This window comes from Tachypleus tridentatus, chromosome 4 (assembly GCF_004210375.1).
Source record: "Tachypleus tridentatus isolate NWPU-2018 chromosome 4, ASM421037v1, whole genome shotgun sequence".
NCBI classification, from domain to species: Eukaryota; Metazoa; Arthropoda; class Merostomata; order Xiphosura; family Limulidae; genus Tachypleus; species Tachypleus tridentatus.
In genome coordinates, this window is record NC_134828.1 from 38,006,542 (window position 1) to 38,025,059 (window position 18,518).

General features: G+C 33.3%; 1 protein-coding gene across 1 annotated transcript in view; it reads right to left on the bottom strand.

Annotated features, from left to right (window-relative positions):
- Positions 1-2,693: 2,693 nt before the first annotated feature.
- Positions 2,694-18,518, bottom strand: part of LOC143248874 (uncharacterized) — a 34,590-nt gene continuing 18,765 nt past the window's right edge. The window contains exons 3-7 of the mRNA XM_076497743.1: positions 17,105-18,464; positions 12,070-12,219; positions 7,054-7,183; positions 6,785-6,868; positions 2,694-6,637 (exon numbers count right to left, since the gene is read on the bottom strand). Coding sequence (XP_076353858.1) covers positions 6,441-6,637; positions 6,785-6,868; positions 7,054-7,183; positions 12,070-12,219; positions 17,105-18,463 — 1,920 coding nt within the window. The 5' untranslated portion in view covers position 18,464 and the 3' untranslated portion in view covers positions 2,694-6,440. The remainder of the gene's footprint in view (positions 6,638-6,784; positions 6,869-7,053; positions 7,184-12,069; positions 12,220-17,104; positions 18,465-18,518) is intronic.

The window sequence follows — 18,518 nt, forward strand, 5'->3', positions numbered from 1 at the left end:
CTAAAGTTTATTTTAAATAATATCACATATATATATATAAAACCAATAAACTATTAAAGTGTTAAAAGCAAGAACTGAAAAAGAAATCTAATTTAACACGAATATAAAAATAAGGAGGATATAAACTTTTGTATTTCTTTAAGTTTACCAAGAATTACTTCTTTTCTATTTAAATATCCACCCGTGGCTAAGCGGTAAATTGAGGGCTATAACGGATTTGCTTTTATACATTCATTTTAATATCTGCATTTGTTTCAGTTTGATATATATTTAGAATCAACAATACACGTTTTAAGAAATTACTAGCGTATCTTTGCATACACTGCACAACAAAGTTTTTGCTTTTTGAACACTGTTGGGTGTTCCTTTCAAATTTTTGGCTGCTGATCATAAAAAAATCACACCCAAATTTGCCCATCACGTACCATTTCATCAAAATCTTCAGTTTTGTCATGTTTTTTCTTATATTTGTGTCCAACAATTTTCGTTTTTGTAAGAGACCCATGAACAATATTTTGTGCAGTCTGGGCATGTCCAGGCATGAAATTAGACCAGGTTGGAAGCTGTTCTGTGGAAATACGCAGCCCGGGCATGCCTGGGCAGGCCGGAACCAGCTTGACACTGTCTCAGCATACACAGATGCTACTCATTGGATTAATATAGACCTTATAGTTGTTTCAGAATATAGCATTGCCTCAGTAACACTGTAACAAGTAAGTTAGATGTTATAGACGTTTTACAGGACGATTGGTGTCGGTCAATGTCGTAATAGCCGTGATACATTCTGCTATATTTGTGGCGAGTGTACGCTTGTTCAAAGACGCTCAATGACTGCTCTTGTGAAGAAAGCATATCATCTGTACTTCGGATGTAAAATTGGTGATCAAGACCAGGAATGGGCGCCTCACATTTGTTGTGCGATATGTGCTGTCTGTCTGAGAGCTTAGCTCAGAGGCACTCGAAAGACAGTGCCGTTTGCTGTCCCGATGATATGGCGAGAACAGAAAGACCATGTGACGGACTGTTACTTTCGTTCGACTAATGTGTCTAGTTTTAATGCCAAAAACAGGAAGTCAATTGAATACCCTAATCTGCCTCCAGCAATGAGACCCGTGCCACATGAAGACAGTCTTCCAATTCTGAAACTACCAGAGTAATGGACCTTAGACGAACCAGATGAAGAAACTGCAATGCAGGGAACTGGCAGTGACATTGATCTGGATTTTGAACCGTGCTCCTCAGGCGATCCACATCTCATAACACAGCCAGAATTAAATGATCTGGTCAGAGATTTGGGTCTTTCAAAAGCAAAATCCGAATTGCTGGGTTCGAGACTGCAGGAATGGTGTTTGCTGTCACCAGGTACAAAAAATTCTATTTTTCGAAGCTGCCAAGATGATATAACCAAATTTTTTGCACAAGTTGACAGTCTCTGTTTCTGTGTTGACATCGAAGGATTGTGTTCTGCTTTGGGTTGTGACCATGACCCGCAACAGTGGCGTTTCTTCATTGATTCATCAATGTTAAGCCTCAAAGCTATTCTGTTACACAATGACAATGTCCACCCTTCAATACCTGTTGGCTATGCAGCACACATGAAAGAAGCCTACGAGAACATGGAAATGTTGCTGAATCACATACAGTACAGCAAGTACAACTGGAATATCTGTGGAGATCTGAAAGTCGTTGCTCTGTTACTGGGACTGCAGCTCGGCTATAAAAAGTACTGTTGTTTCATCTATGAATGGGACAGTCGTGCCATCATTCTAGACAGAGCTGGCCACTCCGTAAAAAGTTTAGTTCCAGGACAGAAAAATGTGGCGCATGAGCCGTTTGTCGACCCGGCAAAGATTTTTTTGCCTCCTCTTCACATAAAATTGGGACTTATGAATAATTTCGTGAAAGCAGTGAACAAAGAAGGTGAAGGTTTTCGTTATTTAAGACAGATGTTCCCAAGAATAACTGAGGCCAAGATCAAAGAGGGCATTTTTGTTGGCACTCAGATCAGACATGTTATGAGTGACAAGCGGTTCGAAGATCTGGAAAAGATTGCTTGGAGAGCCAACTCTTGGACTACTCTTTTACCAACGAATAGGGGGATTAACCGTTACATTATAATGTCCCAATGGCTGAGGGAGCGAGCATGTTTGGTGTGAGGGAGATTCGAACCCATGACTCTCAGATTACGAATCGAGTACGTTAACCACTTGCCAGTCCTTTATATTAGTAGAACAGTTGATTGGATAAAACTGTCTACAATAAATCAGTTAAGATGAATGTATCCAGAATGATAAAGCTTACAGCCGTGAGGCAACAGTTACCTTTTGATGCATGTACTTGGGATGCAACGAATTCTAAATAAAAGAATGACATTTTTGGGAATCCAAGAAACGATAAAAGTCGTCTTTTTTCTTGCGACTCATAACTTATTTTAATTTATTTTGAGGTAATTCCGATTCTACTGTTTTGTGTGCATAGTTTAAAACTGAACACTTTGATATCAGTTATCGAGAAGTCAACTTTAGACTTTGCGCATTAATATCATCATGTTTTAAGTGAAACAATGTTTTTAATTACTTAGTAATGCAATGGGAAAATATAGCTGGAAGAAAAATATGATGCATGTGTAAATAAGTCAAATAAAAAACAACAAAAATACTTTAATGCATTCCAGTTTTTATTTCTATCGGCCTTTTTGATAAAGTGATTTTTAATTTGTGTTAAACAACGAAAATCGAGAAAATAACTCTGGGAGCTACTAAACATAATTCTGAAAACAAAATATCTTCCATTTTTCCTGTAAATAACTGAACATTGAAAACAAATTAAAGTAACAGCAGACAAAGCCAATTATTCTGTATTCTATGAATAAACAATTCTAGTTCATACAATAGTATTAATGAAGCAATCGGACTGTTTGCTTCAAAGGCTTAAAACTGAGCTAGAAAAATATAAAGTGTTAACTTTACAAAAATATCTTGCTGAACGTGTTTTTGTGACCAACATTACGTTTCTTAAAAGACTGATTATTAAAATCAACACCTATAAAAACATTTGTTTCGATTTGAATAACTCAAATAATTACTTCAAGATTACCAATATCGACTTTTATCCAATATCATCGTTGTCAATTAGTATTAAACAGAACACATTTTTATCTTTGTATTTTCGTGATTTCAGCAGTAATAATATAAACAATAAGTTAGTATGCAAATATAAATTATCAATTAATAGGTAAGCTTCCAAAAAAAACTAATTTCGAAAATTCTCTGTCAGCTTTTCTGGACAATTGATACAAACTTTTCTCAATAGTCCTAACTAGTCTACATAAATAAGGTAAGCATGTTACAACAAGTTATACAGAACGATTTTCATTGTTTTATTTTATAAGTTTGAGCTGTAAAAAATCATTACATGCAATGATTTGCGAAAAACAACAATCCAGTTAGCAACTAATAAGCACATTTGTGTGAAATAACTTTGTTTATGTACATATTGCTGTATAAGTGAGACGCATTACTTATCAACCACATTTATATCACGTGAAATAAAGGAACTGGATAACAACTGAAGAAGGTTTATATCTTTAACTTGTACTGAGAGGTAGTTTTTGCGAATGGGTGACTGACACCTTGCTATAAATATTGAGTGAAATACGTTTGTTATGAACATATTGCTTCATGTCAAAATACAGGGTGGTCCTAAAGTAATAGGTCTCTTATGCATCATAAATATGATGTTTTTTTTTTTTCTCTCAGTCGGTACAAGAACGGTGACAAGAAGAATTTCCACGATAAAATAAATCTCGTTGAAACGACCCATTTCATTCGCGTTTGTATTCGATGCAGACCCCTATTGGAAAATATATTTATACTCTATATAGGCTTAGAGAAATGGTTTCTAGCCTATCTTGATTGTTTTCGAATTTAGGCTTAGTCGTTAATTATATTTCCTTCTTAAAGCTGGCTGGCATCATAAACCAAGCAGAGACTTACACTAAAAGAAAGTCATTGGATATACATATAATATTTATAGTATGTTGAAATATAAAAGTATATGGATATATCAGTAAGTGAGAAGCTTTCCCTTAGTAGTTATTACATAACTTATATCGACGACGAATGATTCATTACCTCTTTTGTTAGTTAGTTTATGTTTTTTTCGTTACGGTGCAAAATTTACATATTATTTTAGGTTAATATCATGTTTGTTTATTTTAATGAATTGAATTTCACGCTTCAAGTACATATATAATACATTTTCCAAGTTTCTTTCCTCCCAGGTTTAAAATTAGTAAAGTCTCATTTTGGGTGGTGACCTGGTGGTTGGAAAATTGGAAAACTAGTAAAGTTTGGGTTTTAACCTAGTAAAGGTTAAAATTGCTTACTGAGCTCAAATATTTGTGTACTGTTTTGAAATAATTTCAAAGCTCAATAATTACAAGCAAACACTAGTGAGCAAATTATGTTCAAGAGATACAAATCTTATAGGGGATCGTATAAATTTAACAAACTGTGTAATTAACGTCCAAAATTACACTAAAGTGTTTTAACTGATAGTGTACTGTGTAATATTACACAGATCGTAGACAGTATCGATACCATTTGGCAGTATACTATGGATTGCGATAACACCTATGATTTGTCTAAAAATCAGAAATGTATTTAATTAGATTTGCTCAAGTATCCAAATAATATTTGTAAACAAGCTGCCTTAAATTCAGGCCTACCCAAGAATAGTTAGAATACTTCTGACCATATTATGAATACAACACGTTCTTTTATACCATTTTATCTGAATTGCATACTTAGGTCAAGAAACGCAATATTTGCTATGTATTTTCTTTAGTTTTTGACTAATGACCTTCTATAATCAATAACTGGATATAGTTAAAAGCATAACTCGTGTAAAGAAAGTACAGTCGAAATAAATAAATAATATTAAATACTTTAAAAAGTCTGAGTTATACTGATATCAGAGATAATATGAATTTGTTCATAAGAAACAAAATTCACGTGACAACATGATGACATACCACTAAAATTCAGTATTTTATTGAGTCAAATTAAATGATTGTCAGTAATAGCAAATAGAACACAATTAATACCTACTTCAATTTAGATGTCTGTTACACAAAACATAGGAAGTAAGAAAGTTACTAAACAGCTGGAATTACTGTGTTAGTTTAGCGGTGGAAAACACAAGTTATTTCAATAAGTGACTCAAGTAACTAAACACATGCAATTAGAGGATTTAATTTTTGACATAATCTGCAACCTGACAAAAGCAAACCATGCTTGCCTTTGAATAAAAACATCACTTATCTCGATTTTGAGCAGTAACCGAAAAACTGACACTGTGTTTGCTGGAATATTAACAGATATTTCTTAAGATTAAACATGTAAGATTATAATGATGTTTTATTTTAACACTCACATTAATACTGATTTTATTTAATTATTCTATCGAAGGTAATGGATCTAGATCCATATGCAACGCGAACGTTACTAAAATGCTATTTTAATTATTAACAAATATGTTAGAAGGTTTTACATAACCAGACAGATTTACGTCTCTTTACTTTAACAGGTGTAATAAAAAGTAATCACGTGCTTGTGAGCAAGGCAAACGAAACAATGGATGAAATAATTAAATATATCACAGAATTATCACCCGAAGCGAAAGTCATCTTATATGCGAATTGGACAAATTTCGTTGTAAGCAGCAAGTGTCATGCCTTTAATAGTTTTCTCAAAATAAATGCCATGTTTGCACAAACTGGCTAAACGATAAACAAGGACACATGCTAACCATGCGGACAGTTTCGCTATCCATTCAGTAAAATAGGTTTAACCAAAAAATTCATTTTACTGTTCATTTTTCATAAGAAGAAAATTTTTTTCTTGTCTTATTACATACTTTGATAAACAGATTTTTAAAACTATATTTAGACTTGTTGTAATCTTTAATCACTTTTGATTCTTTTTTTTAAATATTAAAAACTCCTTTTGTAAAGGCACGAAGATAAAGTTAACCACTATCTCTTTACAGTGCAAATTAGCCCTACAATTGACTATAAACTCTAAATGTTTAACGTAACCAATAACTGTTTACTTCTAGACAACCTATAGGTAATTCTTATTAGTGAAAGAAGAATTTCACATAATGAAAATATATTTATGATGAAAATGATTTTTTTCTATATTAGAAAACTTTTCTTTCTAATGACTGTAATATTTTTTTGTATTATATTTTTATTACTTTTCGGGAGAGTTATTTTTCGTAGTGTAAGTAAACCAAATTCAACTCTGAAAACTTGCCTTCTTTAGAATCTATCCCATAACTTTGACGAAAATTGTTCAATATAATATTAAAAAAATCGTTGCTTATATGAACCTTAAGTAATACTACTTGCTTTTAAAGATTTATTTTACAACTCCTCAGATGTCCGAAATGAACTTCATTTGTCCTCTTTTTTCTTGTTTTTTGACAGGCGGGAAGATGTTTTGATGAAAATGACCAATCACATTGCCGGCAGGTCTGTAGTTTGCGACCACCACGATTTTTCCAGATCGAGTTCTTGCCTTTCCGATTCCGAATTCTTGTGTACTTCTCCAAATCATTTGTGTAAAGTGACCTGTATAAATAAAACATTAATTAATATGTCTAGAAATGGAAAAGTCATAAATATTGACTGTATTAGTCCTTTCCAATACAAAATAAAGATATAATGGAAGAAGTTCCAACTAACCAGTTTATTTCGCTGTATAATATGAATACTTACCGGCTTTAACGTGCAGCAGCGATGGCTTTTGATAAAAATCGTAGAACTTGATTTCTTGGTACCAGTACTTGGCCACCTGGTCTCCTAAAGAAAGAAAGAAGACTGTGTACTGTGTTCGTAAAATATCAAGTTGGTTATTTAATAAAAGAATGAACAACTAAGTTTTCCATAAGTTATAATTTAAATATTTAAAATACACAAAATGCAAAACTGATGAGGCCAAATAATCAAAACTACAATAATATTATTTAAATTGGTAATTAAAGTACCTTTAGGGTCAGGGTCAGAAATACCAAGGCATTTGCTGAAGAGGTTTTCCCCAATGTTCATGTCATTTTTATGACAAATAGTGTTTGTATGAGCAAGGTGGTTGGCCCAATCTTGAGCTCGAATACATAGCTGAAACAATGCAAGACACATACATTGCTCAAACATAACATGAGTTAGTTACACAAAAAAACAACAACCTTGAAATGGTAATGGCAAAAGTGTGGTAAGTGACACAAAAAACCGATATGCTTACTGAAGAACTAGGAACTAACATAATGTATATTTAGGTATCTATAGTAGGAGAGACTGGTGATCATTAAAAAATTATAGCAAATTTTTGCAGAATTTGAAATGCGTAAAATAAAAACAAATAGAAATATTAATATATTAAATTAATTTTACCTTATCTGCTCTAATATATCACAGCACTGACCAAACAAGAGAAGTATTGAGAAAAGACTCGATTTTTTTACGTTATCCTAAAAAAGGCACAAGTTTCCTAGATATAGAATATTTCTAAGCAAGTTAATCTTATATTGTGAAAGGAATGCACAGTATACTTGAACTCTTTCTTGTCTCCTTTAAATGAGTGTAATATAATGTACATCAGACTTAAGTTGTTGTGATCTTTGGATATTGTTTCTATACAATATTGATTCCATCCTGGATCTGTTTCAGTTGCTGATGGAAAGACGGGAATTTGAAGATAGGTACAAACTACCATAATAAGTTTGGATGTTCAAAGGTTATTCACAAACACAGACAAATATCTATGTATTTTGTTTATTGAAATCTATAATGGGAAGGTCATGGGCACAAAACCATGTAAGTCTTCTGTACACTAGACATCATGATCAATGTTATAGAAAGTGAAGTTTAATCACTAAATAGCAATTCCGGGAACTGTGCAGAAATGTGCTGACCCCATGTCTGCAGGCCAACTGCCACGTAAGGAAGTAGAAGGACTTTTGCTTTTCTCAGTTATATCATACGGTATTTTCTCTGAATGTTGATGAATATTTTTCAAAGTTGTCATATTCACGTTACTAGGGAAGAAATCAATATCCTGCCAGTAGAGTTGTACTGATTTTGATATAGGGACATTAACATTATCACTACATAGCCATACACAGATACTGAAGTGGTAATCCTACCATACAGTCATGTGAAGACCAACTAGTCTGAATTTTATTCAGCACTGTCTACTATTTAGTAGTAGTATTATTGACACTATTTATTTGTAATATGTCGAGTTCTGCAATAAAGAGGAAAGTTTGATTTATGTTTTCTATGTCCATCCTCGTACTGCTTATAGGAGATTATACAGCTCCATCAACCTTGTTGAAAGTGATATTGCTCCATCTGGTTGGAATACAAAGGCTGTCTATATTCATGGTTGGGATGATGGGTATGGTAATCCTTGAGATAGACCATTGTTGATGGTAATTCAGTCTGAATGTCAGCTTCCATGCTTCATAGTGATCCTATTGGTAACACATACGTATCAGCTTCCATGCTTCATAGTGATCCTATTGGTAACACATACGTATCAGCTTCCATGCTTCATAGTGATCCTATTGGTAACACATACGTAACTCATCGTACACATGCACTACGAATGCATGTTCTTTGCGTCAACAAGAAAAGTGCAATTGGACTCTGTTTCAGAATCTTCCGGATATAAGTCTAGTGATAATATATTATTATTTTTCTCAGAATCTTCCTAATCAGCAACATTGATCAAATTGTTTCTTTCTTCCTGATAACCATCTAATCATGATGTTATTAGTGGCTCAATCTAATAGACAAGCATTTTAGTTAAAACGTTCATTTATGACCTCTTTTAAAATCTTAGTAATTGTTTTACAGGACAATGATTCGATTGCTTTTAAAATGAAAGTGATCCTTTATGGACTTGGGCAAGGATTTGATGTACGTGTCAGTCCATATATGAAGAATTCCACCTGCTATGTGTTACTTTGGCTACAACTTTAACTAACTGACTTCCTTAAGTTTCTCAAATGAAAATATTCGTTCAACGTGGAGTTTCATCCCAAGGTTCTGTATATTATCTCCAAATTAAAATGGATTTCATATTCACATATAATACTTGCTTGGATAGTTTAGCTTAAGGCTCTTCTGCTCATCACTAAGGTCATTAATGTATGTGCATGCGAAGACATTGCCTTGGCCTTCATCTGTATGGTGTGAGGTACAGTCATTATTATAAATGATTGGTGTCACCATGTTTTGGGTTCCTGTGTCAGATATAAGTTTGTGAAAATGAACAAATGAAATGTGTTTGAGACTGACCTCGCTGCCTTGTTCATTCCACTTTATGTCTCATGCTCTAAAAGCTGAATACCTGTAGAGAGGTCAAGCGCAATTTTTTGCAAAATTTATTTTCTGGCTGGTCTGGGTCCTTTCGTATCTAGGTAAACCCAACAAAGACTTGATTACGTGCTTTCCAAGATTTATTACTGTCATTGTTTCATCAGTAACAGGTGCTCCTTCTGTAGAAGACATTGTCTTTGGGAAAAGGTGCTTGGAGGTGCAAGTATTGCCACAAACTTAGTATGGTTGTATGAATTTGTAGCTCTTTATACGCGCGACGTCTTTCAATCCTCACACTCACCTCACATAAAGTGATATCTGCTGATATTATGTCCTTATGCCTGGTAAAGGTAATACTTAAAACAAAATCAAGATTTATCTAGAAGTTATTCTTATTGATTCATTTGAGTTTAGTAGTGTAATATTTGCATTTATACCCTGTAAAGGCAAACCTTTCTAATTAGTGTTTCACTTGCATCACAGGTGAGGTGTTTGGCATTGAAGTTTCTTATGGCTAAATATACAGGTCAAGTCAGGCGTGTATTTTAATCCTGCAGCATAGACTTATATAATGCATTTTATGGGCACATTATTGGTTTTTTATGTGTGTGGGGGTGAATTCGGATAAGCTATCTGGATGGTTTGTAAATTTCAGTGCTGATTGCTCCTCTGAGAGTTGTCCTAATGATTATAGCTGTTGTTGTCATTTTAAATTGCATTGACCATCTCAGAGTTTAGTCTAATCGAAGAGGATAATACCATTAAATTTAGAAATCTAGTAATAGAGTGTTGCAAATTACCTTCTCCAATTAATGATGTAGTAATCTACCTAATATGTGTGGCATTATACGTTATAGTTCACAGAACTAAGTTGTGTTGGTCATTAATCCCCTATTTTAGAGATTCATCCGACCTAATGTTGCACACAACTAGGATTCAGGTAGTTAGCATTATGACTAGTCTTACCAACAGATGTTTTATACATCTAATGAAACAAAACTCAACTTAATTATAACACTAGATTTGTAATTAAACTAAATAACAGACCTATAATTAACATATAATGATATTCTACTAAACCTTCAATTGAACACATGGCAACAATGAATGTAACAAACACGAAAACTAAATCTCTACATGAAACTAAATTATAAATTCTAACTAAACTTACGTTTAGATAAACTGTAGTTGTTAATTGCAATGTATTTAAACTAGCTGAATACACGACAAATTTATGTTTATCATTATAGCATAAAGGTCTGAAATTTTGTAAGGAAGTTTATATAATTAGGTAAATAAGTACTTATTAACAGAACTAAAAGTTTCTCTCCTAACAGCTTATAAATCGTTTTAACACAGTTACATTTTTTTTTCAGTTTTTTTTTCTTCCATTTTTGTCTTTCTTTTGATTTTTGAAATATTTACCAGTGGATATATGTACATATATTTATGCTTCTTTTGATATAGTCGCAATTAATAATTCATTGTGATTTATTAGCGTTGTTTAGGCCCAGCATGGCAAGTGGTTAAGGCGTTCGACTCGTAATCTGAGAGTCGCGGGTTCGAATCCTCCTCACACCAAATATGCTCGCCTTTTCAGCTGTGGGGGCATTATAAAGCAACAGTCAATCCCACTATTCGTTAATAAAAAAGTAACTAAGCCAAGAGCTGGCGGTGGGTGGTGACGACTAGCTGCCTTCCCTCTAGTCTTACACTGCTGCTCCCCGCTAGTACAGCGGTAAGTCTACGGATTTACAACGTTAAAATCAGCGGTTCGATTCCCCTTGGTGGGCTCAGCAGATAGCCCGATGTGGCTTTGCTATAAGAAAAAACACACTTACACTGCTAAATTACCGAAATTCAAAACAAACCAGACCAAACCAATGTGTTGAGCTAAATTATTACTATTATTTTTTTGGCGATAACTGAACGTAATTAATAGACCCACAGATATATAGTCTGAAATATTAACTGACTACTGCGCCACCTTCAGCCAGGTAAGACGCATAGCATTAAGAAACTGATGTAAAAAAATTCACGTCAGACGAAAGCCCAGATTAGGATAATAATAGTAATAAAAATTGAAAACTGATATATTTTAGACGGCTTTCGTTAATGAGAAAGACCCTTCATATATTTTATTTTAAAAACAACATTTGTGACAAAATAAGTATTTGCCTCATCTAATGTATCTGATAATAACCCGAGTTTGTGAGTTATATACATATTTCCATTGTATTAAAAGTGAAAAAATTCGAATCTTTCGAATGCGTTCAGTTGCTATTTAAAACCTGTCAATCAGCCTTTTTCTTTTTGTGAAAATGAATTGCAAAGTTGATTCCAAGGAGACATATACTAACTGTAAACGATGTTATAGGGGTATTGCATTTCTTTAGATTGGTCAAGGATGTCAGTGCCCGTTAAGGTTTGAGACAGTTCATCGAGTCATTAGCATCGAAGCTTGGATTTTTTGTTTATTCTTTGAATCACTTGGTCTTTGGGGAAATTGAGTTAAACATGGATTAAAAGCTTTTCTATATTTATTTTTAATTCGACTTTGCTTGTTTAAGATGTAGCGATACGAAAGTAATTATTATAATATATAATAATATATAATAATATATTTCTTAATCTTACAATGTGGTAAGTGACACCATGAACTAAAAATGATTCTACGTCACCTGATGGGACAAAACAAGAGGAGGTGAACCATGAAAATCTCGGAAAATGTTGTGCCATTGTAGACAGCTCGTAACGAACTCACTTTGGCTGTACCAAGTAGTTATGTCTTCATCATGATAATATAGATGTAATGGACGACTCAGAGACACCTGCTGGTAAAGAAAGTCATCACGTTATCATTATTTTTTTGCCCTATGAAACTTAGAATTTAAAATATTATCGACAATTAATGAAAGTTTAAAATGCATTTTAAGATACTCTGATTGTTAGATATCCATACGTTCTTAAAGATTGCAAAGGATATAATATGTTTACCTTAAAAAATAATGTAAGCATTACACTAAAGTTTCTTAAAATGTAGTAATGTGTGAAATAATTATTTTTATGCACTTTAATAAACTACTCAGAGTGAATTATACATTATATTTTAAATAATTTAATTTTAATCTACTTTTAAGATAAAATTATAAGAATACAAAGATATACATGTTTTAAAAATATCTCAAACGACGTACGCAGTCAAAATAAGCTGCTGACGTACAACAAATGAGTTTTTTTTCCTAAATGATTGATTGAAAAATCTATTAGAATAAATAACACCAATAAACCATCTCTCGCTAAAACATCTTGAACAAACTGTTGAAAATGAAAAAAAAACAATTATTACTCAATCCTATTTTTCATAATTCTATGATGAATAAGTCTATTTTACTAAATGGCTCTTCGGGAAATAAGATTTCTCAAAAAAAGATCCATTCCATTAATCTTATCTGAAAATCATACAATACTGTGCATACAATATATATATGTATAAACAATTACGAAATTTATCGTAGAAAAAATCACTGCCTTTTTTATAACAAAAGAACATGTCTGTGAAGGCTAAATTGTATCATACATTTTTCTAGCAAAATGACAATCCTCCCGATTGTGTCTTGAATGTTAAGGCATAAATTTTAAATCCAATAATTACGATAATCAGTAGTATAAATGTTAATGCAATTGTAAAAAAACATAATGGATCAATAACAATTACTGGTTAACGTATAGTAAAGTTTGAAAAGTTTGTTTGTTTTGAATTTCGCGCAAAACTACTCGAGGACTATCTGCATTAGCCGTCCCTAATTTAGCAGTGTAAGACTAGAGGGAAGGCAGCTAGTCATCACCATCCATCGCCAACTCTTGGGCTACTCTTTCACCAACTAATAGTGGGATTGACCACACATTATAACGCCCCCACGGCTGAAAGTGGGAGCATGTTTGGTGCGACCGGGATTCGAACCCGCGACCCTCGGATTACGAGTCGAACGCCTTAACACACGTGACCATGCCGGGCCATAGCTTCAAAAGTCTCAAAATGTTTGGACAGGCCCGGATGATTATAATAAATTGAAAAGGTGTGGGTGTATTATAAAGGTACAAAAACATTAAACAAAATTGTTTTTCAGATATTGAAATGACGTTGAGTGTATGTATGTATATGCATGCATACAAAAGAGGTTTTATTTCACTTGTATCTGAAAAGATAAATTTTTGATTTCATGTTTTGCAGTTCACAACACTTGTACTATTTTGTTCACTTAGCTTTTAACTTGTACCCTGTCCATGCTGTTTATAGTTTGGATTTGTTTTTTTTATCATTGCTTGTACAAGTTACATACTATAAAATCAGAACGTGGTCATTCGAAAGATAGAAAATTCAATAATTAAAATTAATTAGTTCACTTGTAAAATCGTTAAGTTGAAACTGTGCTCTAATAAGTGGTATTGTTGGGTTTACAATTGGTGTCTATAAAATCTATTTCTATGTCCACGAGATAGGATTAAGTTACGTAGTTAACTCACACAACTAAAACATCACAGAAAGAAAATAATAACAGCAGGATATATAAACTTAGCATAAGAAGTAATCTTAATATACGAGAAATTAAAAGGGTTAAAACGAAACACAAGCAGTGTAATCTGCAAGTATTTGACCCGAGTAAGAACTTACACTATTAAAATAAACAATACGGATACAAAACCATAGTACAATACTCAACCTGAGCATCCATCTACCGACCATGACCATTGTAATATTAATAAAATTGACACTTAATTAAAACTTATCTTCGACACAAACGAAATACTATGTGTGAAACCGTCATTGCTTGCTAAGTTAATTGGAATTTTCCTTTTGATACTGAAGATAAAAAGAACAAAATATTCATCAGAGAACTCAAATCTGTAATCAAAGAGCTTACTTTTCCAAGACAAATGTGTATATTGTGAACCTTATTAATGTACCATTCATCGTTATTCAAGTAGATGCTTGAGTGAAAAGTCTTAGAGGGTACAAGATCTAGAGTGCTCCAGAAGGCATATCGTAACATATGTTGTCTTAGGTCATTTCAGACAAAATGAAAGAGATGTAAGCAACCGAGCTTTTGAAGGTAAGATCCCTAACGATTGATGAAAATAACTTTTTATCTTGACTATAAATGCCACGAATTTCTAATTAAATTGTGAAAAAAACTGGTGAAATGAGAAATGGTAGTGTTTTAACAAGTGAGGCATGTAGCTGAATTCGATTTCATGATAAAGCGACTCATTCAAATGTCTAGTGGGAACTTGAAATGCCCAAGTTGTACTGTAATGTGATACAATTTGCCCAAGTTGTACTGTAATGTGATACAATTCGCGCAAGTTGTACTGTAATGTGAGACAACGTTTTCAAAGTTCTTAGAAAATGACTTACGGTTGTCATTAACACTTTACCATTTTACTACATTTTTAATGAATGTGATAAAATACATTTCTTAAGTTAATTGATGAAGTTGAATGATCCCTTATATTAAAATTACTAAGAGTGAAGTGACAGATGTGAAAAAGTTTATTTTATTAAGTATCTTCTTGATTTTTCACCAAATAAAAGAACAGACCAGTCGTGCGATTGAAACTGAAATCCTAAACCTTATTTACAAAACCTTTCCACTTGCTTTTAAGTAAATACTATGGTTAAGGATAAGAAGGTGATGTATTAAGTAAATACTATGGTCAAGGATAAGAAGGTGATGTATTAAGTAAATACTATGGTACTTTTATCTTTCCTAAGGGAAAATCCTTTTTGAAACAATGTTAAATAAAGATCAATTTGGATTTTGATAATTTTTTACATTGTTGCGCCTCTTCTTCTTTGAGTGAAAAAAAAGGTTTTAGAATATACTGCAAAAAACAGGATATTGATAACCCAGCTGCATATCTAGTTCAAATACGTTTTAGGCTTAGGGTATACAACGCCACTTCCCAAAACCTAATTTAAGCCCTCTATAATTAATTTTGAGAAACATTGTTCAGTGACATTTCTCATAACATTCTCGAATGACGATTTTTTCGAATCAATCTACCTTGCAGCCAAGACCTTACTGTGGATTTACATTAGCATTATTTAACTTCTGAGAAATAAAACTAACAACAGAAACGAAGAATGAGTGTTCCTCGACTGAAGCAAACATCAACCTTAAAAAAGGGTCTAAAGAAGTAGACGTATTGGGAAAATGAAATTTACAAAATTTTCACAAACGTCCTTTTCATTATGTTTTATAGGTCTAAGCAAGTTGAAAGTTTAAACTTTTTTCAGTTTTAGATGCTGATTTTGTTGTGTGGCTACAAATTACATTGATCATCATATGTGTTCCATGTAACACCTAAAGAACTCAGAGGAAATAGGTGAAATGGCTAAATAGATTAAAAAGGCCTAATAGTTTTTAGGGTTAATACGTTTATCAAGGATATACATAAAAGAAACTAACAAAAAACATGTGTTAAAATATCGTAAAATGATTCAGAAAGGCGTCTCCACCTTGACGAATAGAGTGACCTTAAGATTAATGTAAAAAAATGAGATATTTGGTTCATGTTTTCATAGCTGGTTTATTTAGTATTTTTATCATGAACTCAACCTTTCAAAATGTCATAAATTTAAATGTTACTGTAATTGAAGATTTTCGTACGTAGTGGTAAACACCTGTTACGTGGCAAAAAGATATTTCATAATGTTTGTTCAACCCGTTTTTGTATAAATTGTTGGAAACAAAAATTAATTTTTGGCATAAAATTGTTTACTAAAAATATGAAATATCTTTTATTTTTACTGAGCTGATATTTGCAAATCTGTTTCTAAAAGACGTATGCAATTGCTACAGACAGGAAGAAAGAGGAAGTATAAACAGATGCGTGCCCAGAGAAAAACACAATGACTTTTACATGAAGAATTGCATTCAGAGAAAACATAATGACTGAGATAAGCATATTTGTAGCCAGAAAAAAAAACACAATGACTGATATGAATACATGTGCGTCTAAAAAGAACGAAATAACTAGTATAAACAGGTGTATAACTAAAAAAAATGGCCAGTATAAACAGATGTGTATACAGAGAAAAACGAAATAATGGTATATACCCAGAAAGGAGATAATGTCCAGAGTAAACAGATACGTACCTGGAAAAGGTTCAATTGAACGGAAGTGTACTTAGAAAGGACGAAATGACTGGTAGAAATAGATATATTATTTTGTAATGACTCAACGACCAGTATAAATAGATGTGCATCTAGAAAGAACGAAATGACTGGTAGAAAATATAATTGTGTAAACGTTTAGATTTGAGCGTTTAATAGTAATTTTGTTCGTTAACTTCTAAGATATTAACGTTTGTGAAGACAGAAAAACTGAACAACTGTGTTAAACCTATTTGCTATTAAGCACAACACATATCACGCTGTTTCACAAAAAAAAAATCGTTTTATATTAAATTAAAAAGGTAAAAAGCATCTAGCTTACTTAGCTGTGTTTTAAATAACGTAAACGCACCCACAAACCTAAAATGCGAAGCGGCCTTTTAACGACAGCGGAACAAAAACCATGAGAACTTTGATCCATAATATCGGTGTTCTTCCCAACCGGGCACACTCTGTACAATAATGTACAGAGATATTAAAAAAAAAGAAGAAGAGAGAACAGAAAAACAGTGGAGATAAAGCGGGTTATACTTGCCTTATTAAGTCTTTCAATAGAGTTCGCCTTCCAAGGAGGTCCTAAATACAACACTGGAAGGTTTTTGCTGGGTAACTCTTTAAAACTGTGTCGTTTGTCACTTTTTGACGATCCACGATGCTTAAAGGGTGAATATGAATGTTTACAACAATCTGATGACGTAAATGACGATACGTCATGTGAATGAAAAAAATGCATTGGGGATTTATTGTATGGAAACTTTGTCGTCGATGGTAATGCACGTGACTTTATAGAAGAATGATGGCACGTGCGAAGTACGTTTCGGGGGGAACGAGGGCACAATTCTTGTGACTGTAAAGAACACTGATGCAATTTTCGTGTTCTTATCGGTGAACATTCAAACAAATTATGCTTTTTTAATGCATGTTTTGGTGATTTGGTCGGCGGGTATTCGTTACAGTCGAAAGAAATCCGAACTTTTAAGCGTGAATTTCCACTCGAACTTTCACGAGAACATTCTACTGTTTGTTGTATCTTATTCGGAGATTGTCCAACTGTTTCTCGATGTCTGTTTAAATAGCTCTTTGTTTTCTGTTGGTTTTTACTCGGAGAATTTTCACAAATCTGTTGGTAGCTAGGTGGACATTGTTCAAATGTCTGTTGAGTTTTAAACGGAACTTGTTCTTCGGGCAGATTGTTTTTAAATGAGTGAAATCTTGTTTTCTCCTGTGATTTATAAGTAAGTTGTTCTGTTATCTGTTGCTTGTTGCAGAGACAGTATCTTGATGTCTGTTGAACCTCCCATGGGGAATGCTCTCCTGTTTGCTTATACGCCTGAGTAGAATATTCGTTATCCTTTCGACCTTTGCATGGGGACTCTCCTGGGGAATGTTTTCTTCTAAACAGATTTGGTGATCTTCGATAAAGAATGTGCCATGATGACTGTTTATCTTTCCGTGGGGAATGTTCACCTGTTTGCTTATACCTTTGTGGAAAACTCTCTCTATTCTGTTGACCTTTGCATGGGGAGTGTCCTGGAGAATGTTTTCTTCCAAATTGTTTGGGTGATCCTCGACACAGAATGTGCCACGATGACTGTTTATCTTTCCTTGGAGAATGTTCTCCTGTTTGCTTATATATTTGTGGAGAACTCTCGCTATTCTGTCGATTTTTGCATGGGGATTGTCCTGGGGAATTGTTTGTTCCACACAACTTTGGTGACTTTGGGCACAGAACGTTTTCTGGTGGTTTTTGATCTTTCCACGAGGAACAGTTTCTCGGTGTTGTATGTTTTTCGTGATCTTTACACGGAGACTGTGAGTGATGAGGTCTAATGTTTTTTGGTGCCTTTCGGGGTGACGTACGTAATTCTCGTAACTTTCCCACCACGTAATCCATTCTGAAAGGATTATTATTTTTACTTCAAAACTAAGAACCTGTTGAATGAATGTGT